Genomic DNA, 12,500 nt, shown 5'->3' with positions numbered 1-12,500 from the left:
GGAGTTTCCACCATTTTAAATCCACCAGGGGAAGTGTGGATAATCAGGATGTAGCTTCAGCGTTCACACTTCCAGTAAGGAGGAAAGGATTCCATTCTAGTGGTTGTCACAGGTTGTTTCTGATGAAACCTGATCACAGGCAGAGACAGCGTGGAGATTCATTTCTAGTGTCACATCATGCTACACGGTTAGCTGTTAGCTGTTAGCTCACCTGTGGAAACCAAATATAGCAATTTCCATTTTCTGTCATAGTGGAGAATTCATAACTCACTGACTGACATCTTCTCTATCCCTCTCCCTCCCTCTCTCTTTCTCCCTCTCCCTCCCTCCTCCCCCTCCCTTCCTCTCCTCTCTCCTCAGGGAAGGTACGGTGAAGCCAGGGGACAGGCTCCTGAGTATCGATGGGATCCGTCTTCACGGGACATCCCATGCAGAGGCCATGTCCATCCTGAAACAGTGTGGACAAGAGGCTACGCTGCTCATCGAGTATGACGTCTCCATCATGGGTACGTCATGGGAGGGTGTGTGTGTGTGTGTGAGTGTGTGTGTGTGTGTGTGTGTGTGTGTGTGTGTGTGTGTGTGTGTGTGTGTGTGTGCGCCATGTGTATCCTCAAGAAGGACTGAACTCCAAAGTCTAACATTGTCTTCCAGATGCATATACATTTATATGGTATTGTCAGGACACTGCCAGCCAGTAAGGTTCCATTCCAGACAGTCAGAGAGCTCTGTTACAGTCACTGCAGACAGGCAGTAAGGTTCCATTCCAGACAGGCAGAGAGCTCTGTTACAGTCACTGCAGACAGGCAGTAAGGTTCCATTCCAGACAGTCAGAGAGCTCTGTTACAGTCACTGCAGACAGTCAGTAAGGTTCCATTCCAGACAGTCAGAGAGCTCTGTTACAGTCACTGCAGACAGTCAGTAAGGTTCCATTCCAGACAGTCAGAGAGCTCTGTTACAGTCACTGCAGACAGTCAGAGAGCTCTGTTACAGTCACTGCAGACAGTCAGTAAGGTTCCATTCCAGACAGTCAGAGAGCTCTTACAAAGCCCTGCCAGAACACAGCCAGCTCCCAGCTCTTACAAAGCCCTGCCAGAACACTGCCAGCTCCCAGCTCTTACAAAGCCCTGCCAGAACACAGCCAGCTCCCAGCTCTTACAAAGCCCTGCCAGAACACTGCCAGCTCCCAGCTCTTACAAAGCCCTGCCAGAACACAGCCAGCTCCCAGCTCTTACAAAGCCCTGCCAGAACACTGCCAGCTCCCAGCTCTTACAAAGCCCTGCCAGAACACAGCCAGCTCCCAGCTCTTACAAAGCCCTGCCAGAACACAGCCAGCTCCCAGCCAACAGATCTGACTAAAAGCTGTATGCATAAAAGGCTTTTCAGACCCAGAGAAAGATCTGTGATGTGAAACAGTGAATGAAAAGGAATCACCTGCTGGGCTGTGATATGTATTTCAGAACGCTGACTTTAAAAACAGCTTGGTTAGAAGGTCAAAACAAAGAGGAGTTTAAAAGAGGCAGAGAATAACAGGCTGATCGATGTTCATTTTAAATCCTTCCCCGGACTTCAGTCTATTTTGATCAGGCCTCTAAATGTCAGAGGAAACCACCCAGGAAGGAGAGTATGAGAGACTGAGCTGGCCTGTTACCCAGTGTGGGCCTCCAACGTCCCCACAACGTTCTGACAATCAGACGTCACGCGGGTTCCGTTCAGAAGGCCCGCACTGGCCTCTGGGTAATCCTGAAGATTCTGGTGGTGGTGACTTTGCCATGCTCTGACCTGGAAGTGATAGTTTTGTCTTCCTGTCACCGAGTCACCCTCTTGCTCGCTGTGTGTGTGCGTGTGTTTGTTTGTGTATCGCCACATGCCTGTGTGTGTGTGTGTGTGTGTGTGTGTGTGTGTGTGTGTGTGTGTGTGTGTGTGTGTGTGTGTGTGTGTGTGTGTGTGTGTGTGTGTGTGTGTGTGTGTGTGTGTGTGTGTCGTGTGTGTGCTGTGTCTGTGTCTGTGTCTGTGTGTGTGTGTGTGAAAGTACCACTGGACTCAGTGAAGTCTAAGGAAGCTGAATCCTTCAGTCTGAGAGACTTTCCTCTGGAGAAAAAGACAAGTATTGAGTTGAAAGTTTGTTAAACACAGATAACAACCCCTTGAGTTGAAGCTAAGATTGAGTGAGAGCTGCCATCCCTCCATCCCTCCATCCCTCTATCTCCATCCCTCCATCCCTCCATCCCTCTATCTCCATCCCTCCATCCCTCTATCTCCATCCCTCCATCCCTCCATCCCTCCATCCCTCTATCTCCATCCCTCCATCCCTCCATCCCTCTATCTCCATCCCTCCATCCCTCTATCTCCATCCCTCCATCCCTCCATCCCTCTATCTCCATCCCTCCATCCCTCCATCTCCATCCCTCCATCCCTCCATCCCTCTATCTCCATCCCTCCATCCCTCTATCTCCATCCCTCCATCCCTCCATCCCTCTATCTCCATCCCTCCATCCCTCCATCTCCATCCCTCTATCTCCATCCCTCCATCTCCATCCCTCTCATCCCTCCATCCCTCCATCTCCATCCCTCTATCTCCATCCCTCATCCCTCCATCCCTCCATCTCCATCCCTCTATCTCCATCCCCCCTCCATCCCTCCCCATCCCTCCATCCTCCATCCCTCCATCCCTCCATCCCTCTATCTCCATCCCTCCATCCCTCTATCTCCATCCCTCCATCCCTCCATCCCTCTATCTCCATCCCTCCATCCCTCCATCTCCATCCCTCTATCTCCATCCCTCTATCTCCATCCCTCTATCCCTCCATCCCTCCATCTCCATCCCTCTATCTCCATCCCTCCATCCCTCCATCTCCATCCCTCTATCTCCATCCCTCCATCCCTCCATCCCTCTATCTCCATCCCTCTATCTCCATCCCTCCATCCCTCCATCCCTCTATCTCCATCCCTCCATCCCTCTATCTCCATCCCTCTATCTCCATCCCTCTATCTCCATCCCTCTATCCCTCCATCTCCATCCCTCTATCTCCATCCCTCTATCCCTCCATCTCCATCCCTCTATCCCTCCATCCCTCCATCCCTCTATCCCTCTATCCCTCCATCCCTCTATCCCTCCATCTCCATCCCTCTATCTCCATCCCTCTATCTCCATCCCTCTATCCCTCCATCCCTCCATCCCTCTATCTCTATCCCTCCATCCCTCCATCACTCCATCCCTCTATCTCCATCCCTCCATCCCTCTATCTCCATCCCTCTATCCCTCCATCTCCATCCCTCTATCCCTCCATCCCTCCATCACTCCATCCCTCTATCTCCATCCCTCCATCTCCATCCCTCTATCTCCATCCCTCTATCGCCATCCCTCTATCCCTCCATCTCCATCCCTCTATCCCTCCATCTCCATCCCTCCATCACTCCATCCCTCTATCTCCATCCCTCCATCTCCATCCCTCTATCTCCATCCCTCTATCCCTCCATCTCATCCCTCCATCACTCCATCCCTCTATCTCCATCCCTCCATCCCTCTATCTCTATCCCTCTATCGCCATCCCTCCATCCATCTATCTCCATCCCTCTATCTCCATCCCTCTATCCCTCCATCTCCATTCCTCCATCCCTCCATCTCCATCCCTCTATCTCCATCCCTCTATCTCCATCCCTCTATCCCTCCATCTCCATCCCTCTATCCCTCCATCTCCATCCCTCCATCACTCCATCCCTCTATCTCCATCCCTCCATCTCCATCCCTCTATCTCCATCCCTCTATCCCTCCATCTCCATCCCTCTATCCCTCTATCTCCATCCCTCCATCCTTCTATCTCCATCCTTCCATCCCTCCATCTCATTAATAAAACTCTCACGCTAGTCTCTTTCATGGTGAAGCAAATCGATTCTCAAGGGATAAATGGGAGTTGTGTGATAGATTAGACTTCACATGAAAGTAACAAACAGGTGTGTGCCTATACACAGACATTTACGGTATGTCCCAACAAACAGGTGTGTGCCTATACACAGAGCTTTATGGTATGTCCCAACTTACAGGTGTGTTCCTATACACAGAGCTTTATGGTATGTCCCAACTTACAGGTGTGTTCCTATACACAGAGCTTTATGGTATGTCCCAACTTACAGGTGTGTTCCTATACACAGAGCTTTATGGTATGTCCCAACTTACAGGTGTGTTCCTATACACAGAGCTTTATGGTATGTCCCAACTTACAGGTGTGTTCCTATACACAGAGCTTTATGGTATGTCCCAACTTACAGGTGTGTTCCTATACACAGAGCTTTATGGTATGTCCCAACTTACAGGTGTGTTCCTATACACAGAGCTTTATGGTATGTCCCAACTTACAGGTGTGTTCCTATACACAGAGATTTACGGTATGTCCCAACAAACAGGTGTGTGCCTATACACAGAGCTTTACGGTATGTCCCAACAAACAAGTGTGTGCCTAGTCACAGAGCTTTACGGTATGTCCCAACTTACAGGTGTGTGCCTATACACAGAGCTTTACGGTATGTCCCAACAAACAGGTGTGTGCCTATACACAGAGCTTCACGGTATGTCCCAACAAACAGGTATGTGCCTAGTCACAGAGCTTTACGGTATGTCCCAACAAACATGTGTGTGCCTATACACAGAGCTTTACGGTATGTTCCAACAAACAGGTGTGTGCCTATACACAGAGCTTTCCGGTATGTCCCAACAAACAGATGTGTGCCTATACACAGAGCTTTACGGTATGTCCCAACTTACAGGTGTGTGCCTATACACAGAGCTTTACAGTATGTCCCAACAAACAGGTGTGTGCCTATACACAGAGCTTTACGGTATGTCCCAACAAACAGGTGTGTGCCTATACACAGAGCTTTACGGTATGTCCCAACAAACAGGTGTGTGCCTATACACAGAGCTTTACGGTATCTGCTCGTGGAGAGAATTTAGGTTTTCTCTCCCAGCGACCCAGGCACGATAAAAAGAGAATGATTAACAACCACCAGATTGCAAGTGCCTCACCCATTAATCCCTAATGTACACCCATAAGCTACACTCACACACACACACACACACACACACACACACACACACACACACACACACACACACACACACACACACACACACACACACACACAGTGAGAGACAGACACTGAAGTGATGTGCAATGACGCGATGATGTGGCCAAGTTATGCTGGTGGTTGTGTGATGAGAAACAGCATTCCCACACAGCCAGTCTCATCAGTATCTCTCTCCCTCCTGGTAGACAGGTTGATGTGTTCAGCATTCCCACACAGCCAGTCTCATCAGTATCTCTCTCCCTCCTGGTAGACAGGTTGATGTGTTCAGCATTCCCACACAGCCAGTCTCATCAGTATCTCTCTCCCTCCTGGTAGACAGGTTGATGTGTTCAGCATTCCCACACAGCCAGTCTCATCAGTATCTCTCTCCCTCCTGGTAGACAGGTTGATGTGTTCAGCATTCCCACACAGCCAGTCTCATCAGTATCTCTCTCCCTCCTGGTAGACAGGTTGATGTGTTCAGCATTCCCACACAGCCAGTCTCATCAGTATCTCTCTCCCTCCTGGTAGACAGGTTGATGTGTTCAGCATTCCCACACAGCCAGTCTCATCAGTATCTCTCTCCCTCCTGGTAGACAGGTTGATGTGTTCAGCATTCCCACACAGCCAGTCTCATCAGTATCTCTCTCCCTCCTGGTAGACAGGTTGATGTGTTCAGCATTCCCACACAGCCAGTCTCATCAGTATCTCTCTCCCTCCTGGTAGACAGGTTGATGTGTTCAGCATTCCCACACAGCCAGTCTCATCAGTATCTCTCTCCCTCCTGGTAGACAGGTTGATGTGTTCAGCATTCCCACACAGCCAGTCTCATCAGTATCTCTCTCCCTCCTGGTAGACAGGTTGATGTGTTCAGCATTCCCACACAGCCAGTCTCATCAGTATCTCTCTCCCTCCTGGTAGACAGGTTGATGTGTTCAGCATTCCCACACAGCCAGTCTCATCAGTATCTCTCTCCCTCCTGGTAGACAGGTTGATGTGTTCAGCATTCCCACACAGCCAGTCTCATCAGTATCTCTCTCCCTCCTGGTAGACAGGTTGATGTGTTCAGCATTCCCACACAGCCAGTCTCATCAGTATCTCTCTCCCTCCTGGTAGACAGGTTGATGTGTTCAGCATTCCCACACAGCCAGTCTCATCAGTATCTCTCTCCCTCCTGGTAGACAGGTTGATGTGTTCAGCATTCCCACACAGCCAGTCTCATCAGTATCTCTCTCCCTCCTGGTAGACAGGTTGATGTGTTCAGCATTCCCACACAGCCAGTCTCATCAGTATCTCTCTCCCTCCTGGTAGACAGGTTGATGTGTTCAGCATTCCCACACAGCCAGTCTCATCAGTATCTCTCTCCCTCCTGGTAGACAGGTTGATGTGTTCAGCATTCCCACACAGCCAGTCTCATCAGTATCTCTCTCCCTCCTGGTAGACAGGTTGATGTGTTCAGCATTCCCACACAGCCAGTCTCATCAGTATCTCTCTCCCTCCTGGTAGACAGGTTGATGTGTTCAGCATTCCCACACAGCCAGTCTCATCAGTATCTCTCTCCCTCCTGGTAGACAGGTTGATGTGTTCAGCATTCCCACACAGCCAGTCTCATCAGTATCTCTCTCCCTCCTGGTAGACAGGTTGATGTGTTCAGCATTCCCACACAGCCAGTCTCATCAGTATCTCTCTCCCTCCTGGTAGACAGGTTGATGTGTTCAGCATTCCCACACAGCCAGTCTCATCAGTATCTCTCTCCCTCCTGGTAGACAGGTTGATGTGTTCAGCATTCCCACACAGCCAGTCTCATCAGTATCTCTCTCCCTCCTGGTAGACAGGTTGATGTGTTCAGCATTCCCACACAGCCAGTCTCATCAGTATCTCTCTCCCTCCTGGTAGACAGGTTGATGTGTGCAGCATTCCCACACAGACAGTCTCATCAGTATCTCTCTCCCTCCTGGTGGACGCAGTCATTTTACATTTTACATATTTACATTGGTTAATCAGGGAGAGACCCAGTCACACAGAGGGTGGAGGGATAGACTATTGGAGAGGATGGAGTGGTAGAGAGATAGAGAGGTGGAGGAGAGATGGAGAGCATGGGAGGAGAGGATGGAGGGGTAGAGCGATAGAGAGGTGGAGGAGAGGTAGAGGGATGGAGGAGAGGACTGGAGAAGAGGAGAGGTAGAGGGATGGAGGAGAGGACTGGAGGAGAGGAGAGGCAGAGGGATGGAGGAGAGGAGAGGTAGAGGGATGGAGGAGAGGACTGGAGGAGAGGAGAGGTAGAGGGATGGAGAGAGGACTGGGGGAGAGGAGAGGAGAGGTAGAGAGATGGTGGGTAAAGAGATAGAGAAGTAGACTGCAGGAGAGGTAGAGAGATGGTGGGTAAAGAGATAGAGAAGAGGACTGCAGGAGAGGTAGAGAGATGGTGGGTAAAGGGATGGAGGAGAGGAGAGGTAGGAAGGATGGAAGGTGGTGTTTTATCACCATGAATGAAACAATCTCCCGTCTGCATCAATAATGTGTGCCCATTAATTTTTCATCAGATAGCTCTTAGCATGGGCAGGAACAGACAGGAGAAGACAGGGGCATAGAGATGTGTAGGAAATACAGGGAGGACAGGGGCATAGAGATGTGTAGGAAATACAGGGAGGACAGGGGCACAGAGATGTGTAGGAAATACAGGGAGGACAGGGGCATAGAGATGTGTAGGAAATACAGGGAGGACAGGGGAACAGAGATGTGTAGGAAATACAGGGAGGACAGGGGCACAGAGATGTGTAGGAAATACAGGGAGGACAGGGGAACAGAGATGTGTAGGAAATACAGGGAGGACAGGGGAACAGAGATGTGTAGGAAATACAGGGAGGACAGGGGAACATAGAGATGTGTTGGAAATACAGGGAGGACAGGGGCACAGAGATGTGTAGGAAATACAGGGAGGACAGGGGCATAGAGATGTGTAGGAAATACAGGGAGGACAGGGGAACAGAGATGTGTAGGAAATACAGGGAGGACAGGGGAACAGAGATGTGTAGGAAATACAGGGTAGACAGGGGAACAGAGATGTGTAGGAAATACAGGGAGGACAGGGGCATAGAGATGTGTAGGAAATACAGGGAGGACAGGGGAACAGAGATGTGTAGGAAATACAGGGAGGACAGGGGAACAGAGATGTGTTGGAAATACAGGGTAGACAGGGGCGTAGAGATGTGTAGGAAATACAGGGTAGACAGGGGCATAGAGATGTGTAGGAAATACAGGGTAGACAGGGGCATATAGATGTGTAGGAAATACAGGGAGGACAGGGGAACAGAGATGTGTAGGAAATACAGGGAGGACAGGGGCATAGAGATGTGTAGGAAATACAGGGAGGACAGGGGAACAGAGATGTGTAGGAAATACAGGGAGGACAGGGGAACATAGATGTGTAGGAAATACAGGGAGGACAGGGGAACATAGAGATGTGTAGGAAATACAGGGAGGACAGGGGAACATAGAGATGTGTAGGAAATACAGGGAGGACAGGGGAACAGAGATGTGTAGGAAATACAGGGAGGACAGGGGAACATAGAGATGTGTAGGAAATACAGGGAGGACAGGGGAACAGAGATGTGTAGGAAATACAGGGAGGACAGGGGAACATAGAGATGTGTAGGAAATACAGGGTAGACAGGGGAACAGAGATGTGTAGGAAATACAGGGAGGACAGGGGAACAGAGATGTGTAGGAAATACAGGGAGGACAGGGGAACAGAGATGTGTAGGAAATACAGGGTAGACAGGGGAACAGAGATGTGTAGGAAATACAGGGAGGACAGGGGAACATAGAGATGTGTTGGAAATACAGGGAGGACAGGGGAACAGAGATGTGTAGGAAATACAGGGAGGACAGGGGCACAGAGATGTGTAGGAAATACAGGGAGGACAGGGGAACATAGAGATGTGTAGGAAATACAGGGAGGACAGGGGAACAGAGATGTGTAGGAAATACAGGGAGGACAGGGGAACAGAGATGTGTTGGAAATACAGGGAGGACAGGGGAACATAGAGATGTGTAGGAAATACAGGGAGGACAGGGGAACATAGAGATGTGTAGGAAATACAGGGAGGACAGGGGAACATAGAGATGTGTTGGAAATACAGGGAGGACAGGGGAACAGAGATGTGTAGGAAATACAGGGAGGACAGGGGAACATAGAGATGTGTAGGAAATACAGGGAGGACAGGGGAACAGAGATGTGTAGGAAATACAGGGAGGACAGGGGAACATAGAGATGTGTAGGAAATACAGGGAGGACAGGGGAACATAGAGATGTGTAGGAAATACAGGGTAGACAGGGGAACAGAGATGTGTAGGAAATACAGGGAGGACAGGGGAACATAGAGATGTGTTGGAAATACAGGGAGGACAGGGGAACAGAGATGTGTAGGAAATACAGGGAGGACAGGGGCACAGAGATGTGTAGGAAATACAGGGAGGACAGGGGAACATAGAGATGTGTAGGAAATACAGGGAGGACAGGGGAACATAGAGATGTGTAGGAAATACAGGGAGGACAGGGGCATAGAGATGTGTAGGAAATACAGGGAGGACAGGGGAACATAGAGATGTGTAGGAAATACAGGGAGGACAGGGGAACAGAGATGTGTAGGAAATACAGGGAGGACAGGGGAACAGAGATGTGTAGGAAATACAGGGAGGACAGGGGAACAGAGATGTGTAGGAAATACAGGGAGGACAGGGGAACAGAGATGTGTAGGAAATACAGGGAGGACAGGGGAACATAGAGATGTGTAGGAAATACAGGGAGGACAGGGAACAGAGATGTGTTGGAAATACAGGGTAGACAGGGGCATAGAGATGTGTAGGAAATACAGGGTAGACAGGGGCATATAGATGTGTAGGAAATACAGGGAGGACAGGGGAACAGAGATGTGTAGGAAATACAGGGAGGACAGGGGAACATAGAGATGTGTAGGAAATACAGGGAGGACAGGGGCATAGAGATGTTGTCACGTCCTGGCCAGTATATAAAGTTAATTGTTTTGTAGTTTGGTCAGGGCGTGGCAGAGGGTATTTGTTTTATGTGGTTCGGGGTGGTGTGTTTGTTAAAAGGGTGTTTGGTTTAGTATTTCCGGGTTTTGGTTTATGTCAAGGTAGTTCTATGTGGAGTCTAGTGAGTGTATGTCTATGTTTGGTTAATTGGGGTTGGGACTCTCAGTTGAAGGCAGGTGTTGTCTATCTGCCTTTGATTGAGAGTCCCATATATTAGGGTGTGTTTGTGTTTGTGATTGGTGGGTGATTGTTCTGTGTTGAGCCTATGCTAGCCAGACTGTTTGTAGTTGTTCGTTCGTTCTTTTTGTTTTGTGATTTTGTACGTTCATTTTTTTAAGTTAATAAATTCTCAAGATGAGCATACACGTACCTGCTGCGTATTGGTCCTCCTTCACCGACGACAACCGTGACAGAATCACCCACCACTCAAGGACCAAGCAGCAGAAGAAGGAGCAGAGGGAATTCGAGTTGGACTGGCGGGAGAAATGGACCTGGGAGGAAGTTCTGGACGGGGCCGGACCCTGGCATCAGGCTGGGGATTATCGCCACCCGCAGTGGGAAATTGAGGCAGCCAAGGCAGAGAGGCGGTGGTACGAGGCCAGAGTGGACGCGCTGAAGGAGATGCACGAGAGGCACCCCCAAGAAAAATGTTTTGGGGGGGCACACGGGTAGTTTGGCTAGGCGTAAGAAGAGCCGGAAGCCAGCTACCCGTGGTTATATGGAGGAGCGTATGGGGTGGAGAGCGCCATGTTTCGCTGAGAAGCGCACTATCTCACCCATACGCACGCACAGTCCGGTGCGAGTTATTCCAGCCCCTCGCAGGTGCCGTGCTAGGGCGGGCATCCAGCCTGGTAGGAGGATGCCTGCGCAGCGCATCTGGTCGCCGGTACGCCTCCGAGGACCAGGCTACCCAACTCCCGCTCTACGCACGGCTACCATCAGGCCCCTGCACAGCCCAGTCTGCCCTGTACGAGCACCCCGCTCGTACAGGGCTACTAGTTCCATCCAGCCAAGGCGGGTTGTGCAGGAGGTAAGATCTAGACCGGCTGTGCGCCTCCATAGCCCTGGGTTTCCAGCTCCTGTCTCTCGTGCGGACCCGGAAGTGCGTCCACCCAGTCCGACTCGTCCTGTTCCCGCTCCCCGCACTAAACTGCAAGTGCGTAAACCCAGCCTCGCCAGTCAACAGTCATCATCAGAGCTGCCCGCCAGTCAACAGTCATCATCAGAGCTGCCCGCCAGTCAACAGTCGTCGGAGCTGCCCGCCAGTCAACAGTCGTCGGAGCTGCCCGCCAGTCAACAGTCGTCGGAGCTGCCCGCCAGTCAACAGTCGTCGGAGCTGCCCGCCAGTCAACAGTCGTCGGAGCTGCCCGTCAGTCAACAGTCGTCGGAGCTGCCCGTCAGTCAGAGCTGCCCGTCAGTCAACAGTCGTCGGAGCTGCCCGTCAGTCAACAGTCGTCGGAGCTGCCCGTCAGTCAACAGTCATCGGAGCTGCCCGTCAGTCAACAGTCGTCGGAGCTGCCCGTCAGTCAACAGTCGCCGGAGTGGTCAGACTGCGCTGAACTGCCGGAGTGGCCAGACTGCGCTGAACTGCCGGAGTGGCCAGACTGCCCTGAACTGCCGGAGTGGCCAGACTGCCCTGAACTGCCGGAGTGGCCAGACTGCCCAGACGGTCCCGAGTTGCCAGACTGTCCCGAGTTGCCAGACTGCCCAGACTGTCCCGAGTTGCCAGACTGCCCAGACTGTCCCGAGTTGCCAGACTGCCCAGACTGTCCCGAGTTGCCAGACTGCCCAGACTGTCCCGAGCTGCCAGACTGGCCAGACTGTCCCGAGCTGCCAGACTGCCCAGACTGTCCCGAGTTGCCAGACTGCCCAGACTGTCCCGAGTTGCCAGACTGCCCAGACTGTCCCGAGTTGCCAGACTGCCCAGACTGTCCCGAGCTGCCAGACTGCCCAGACTGTCCCGAGCTGCCAGACTGCAAAGACTGTCCCGAGCTGCCAGACTGCCCAGACTGTCCCGAGCTGCCAGACTGCCCAGACTGTCCCGAGCTGCCAGACTGCCCAGACAGCCTGGAACGGCCTGAGCCGGAGCCACCTCCAAAAAATAGGTGGGTTGGGGAGGGGGGGTGTAGCACAGTGCCGTCGTTGACGGCAGCCACCCTCCCTTCCCTCCCTTTAGTAAGGGGGAATTTTTCTTTTGGGTATTGTTTGGGGTTATTTTTTTTTGTTAAGGTGCTTCCGGGGTAGCACCTTTAAGGGGGGGGGTACTGTCACGTCCTGGCCAGTATATAAAGTTAATTGTTTTGTAGTTTGGTCAGGGCGTGGCAGAGGGTATTTGTTTTATGTGGTTCGGGGTGGTGTGTTTGTTAAAAGGGTGTTTGGTTTAG

At 51.3% G+C, this 12,500-nt stretch overlaps 1 protein-coding gene across 2 annotated transcripts in view; it reads left to right on the top strand.

Annotated features, from left to right (window-relative positions):
* grip1 (glutamate receptor interacting protein 1) overlaps positions 1–12,500 on the top strand; it is a 430,214-nt gene that overhangs the window by 256,611 nt on the left and 161,103 nt on the right. For both annotated transcript variants that reach the window (XM_082964252.1, XM_082964253.1), the window contains one exon: positions 361–506. In XM_082964252.1, coding sequence (XP_082820378.1) covers positions 361–506 — 146 coding nt within the window. The remainder of the gene's footprint in view (positions 1–360; positions 507–12,500) is intronic.

The sequence above is a fragment of the Salmo salar genome, chromosome 17 (genome assembly GCF_965601325.2).
Source record: "Salmo salar chromosome 17, fSalSal1, whole genome shotgun sequence".
NCBI classification, from domain to species: Eukaryota; Metazoa; Chordata; class Actinopteri; order Salmoniformes; family Salmonidae; genus Salmo; species Salmo salar.
The sequence above is the reverse complement of the archived record's forward strand: the minus strand, read 5'-3'. Positions and strand labels throughout refer to the sequence as shown.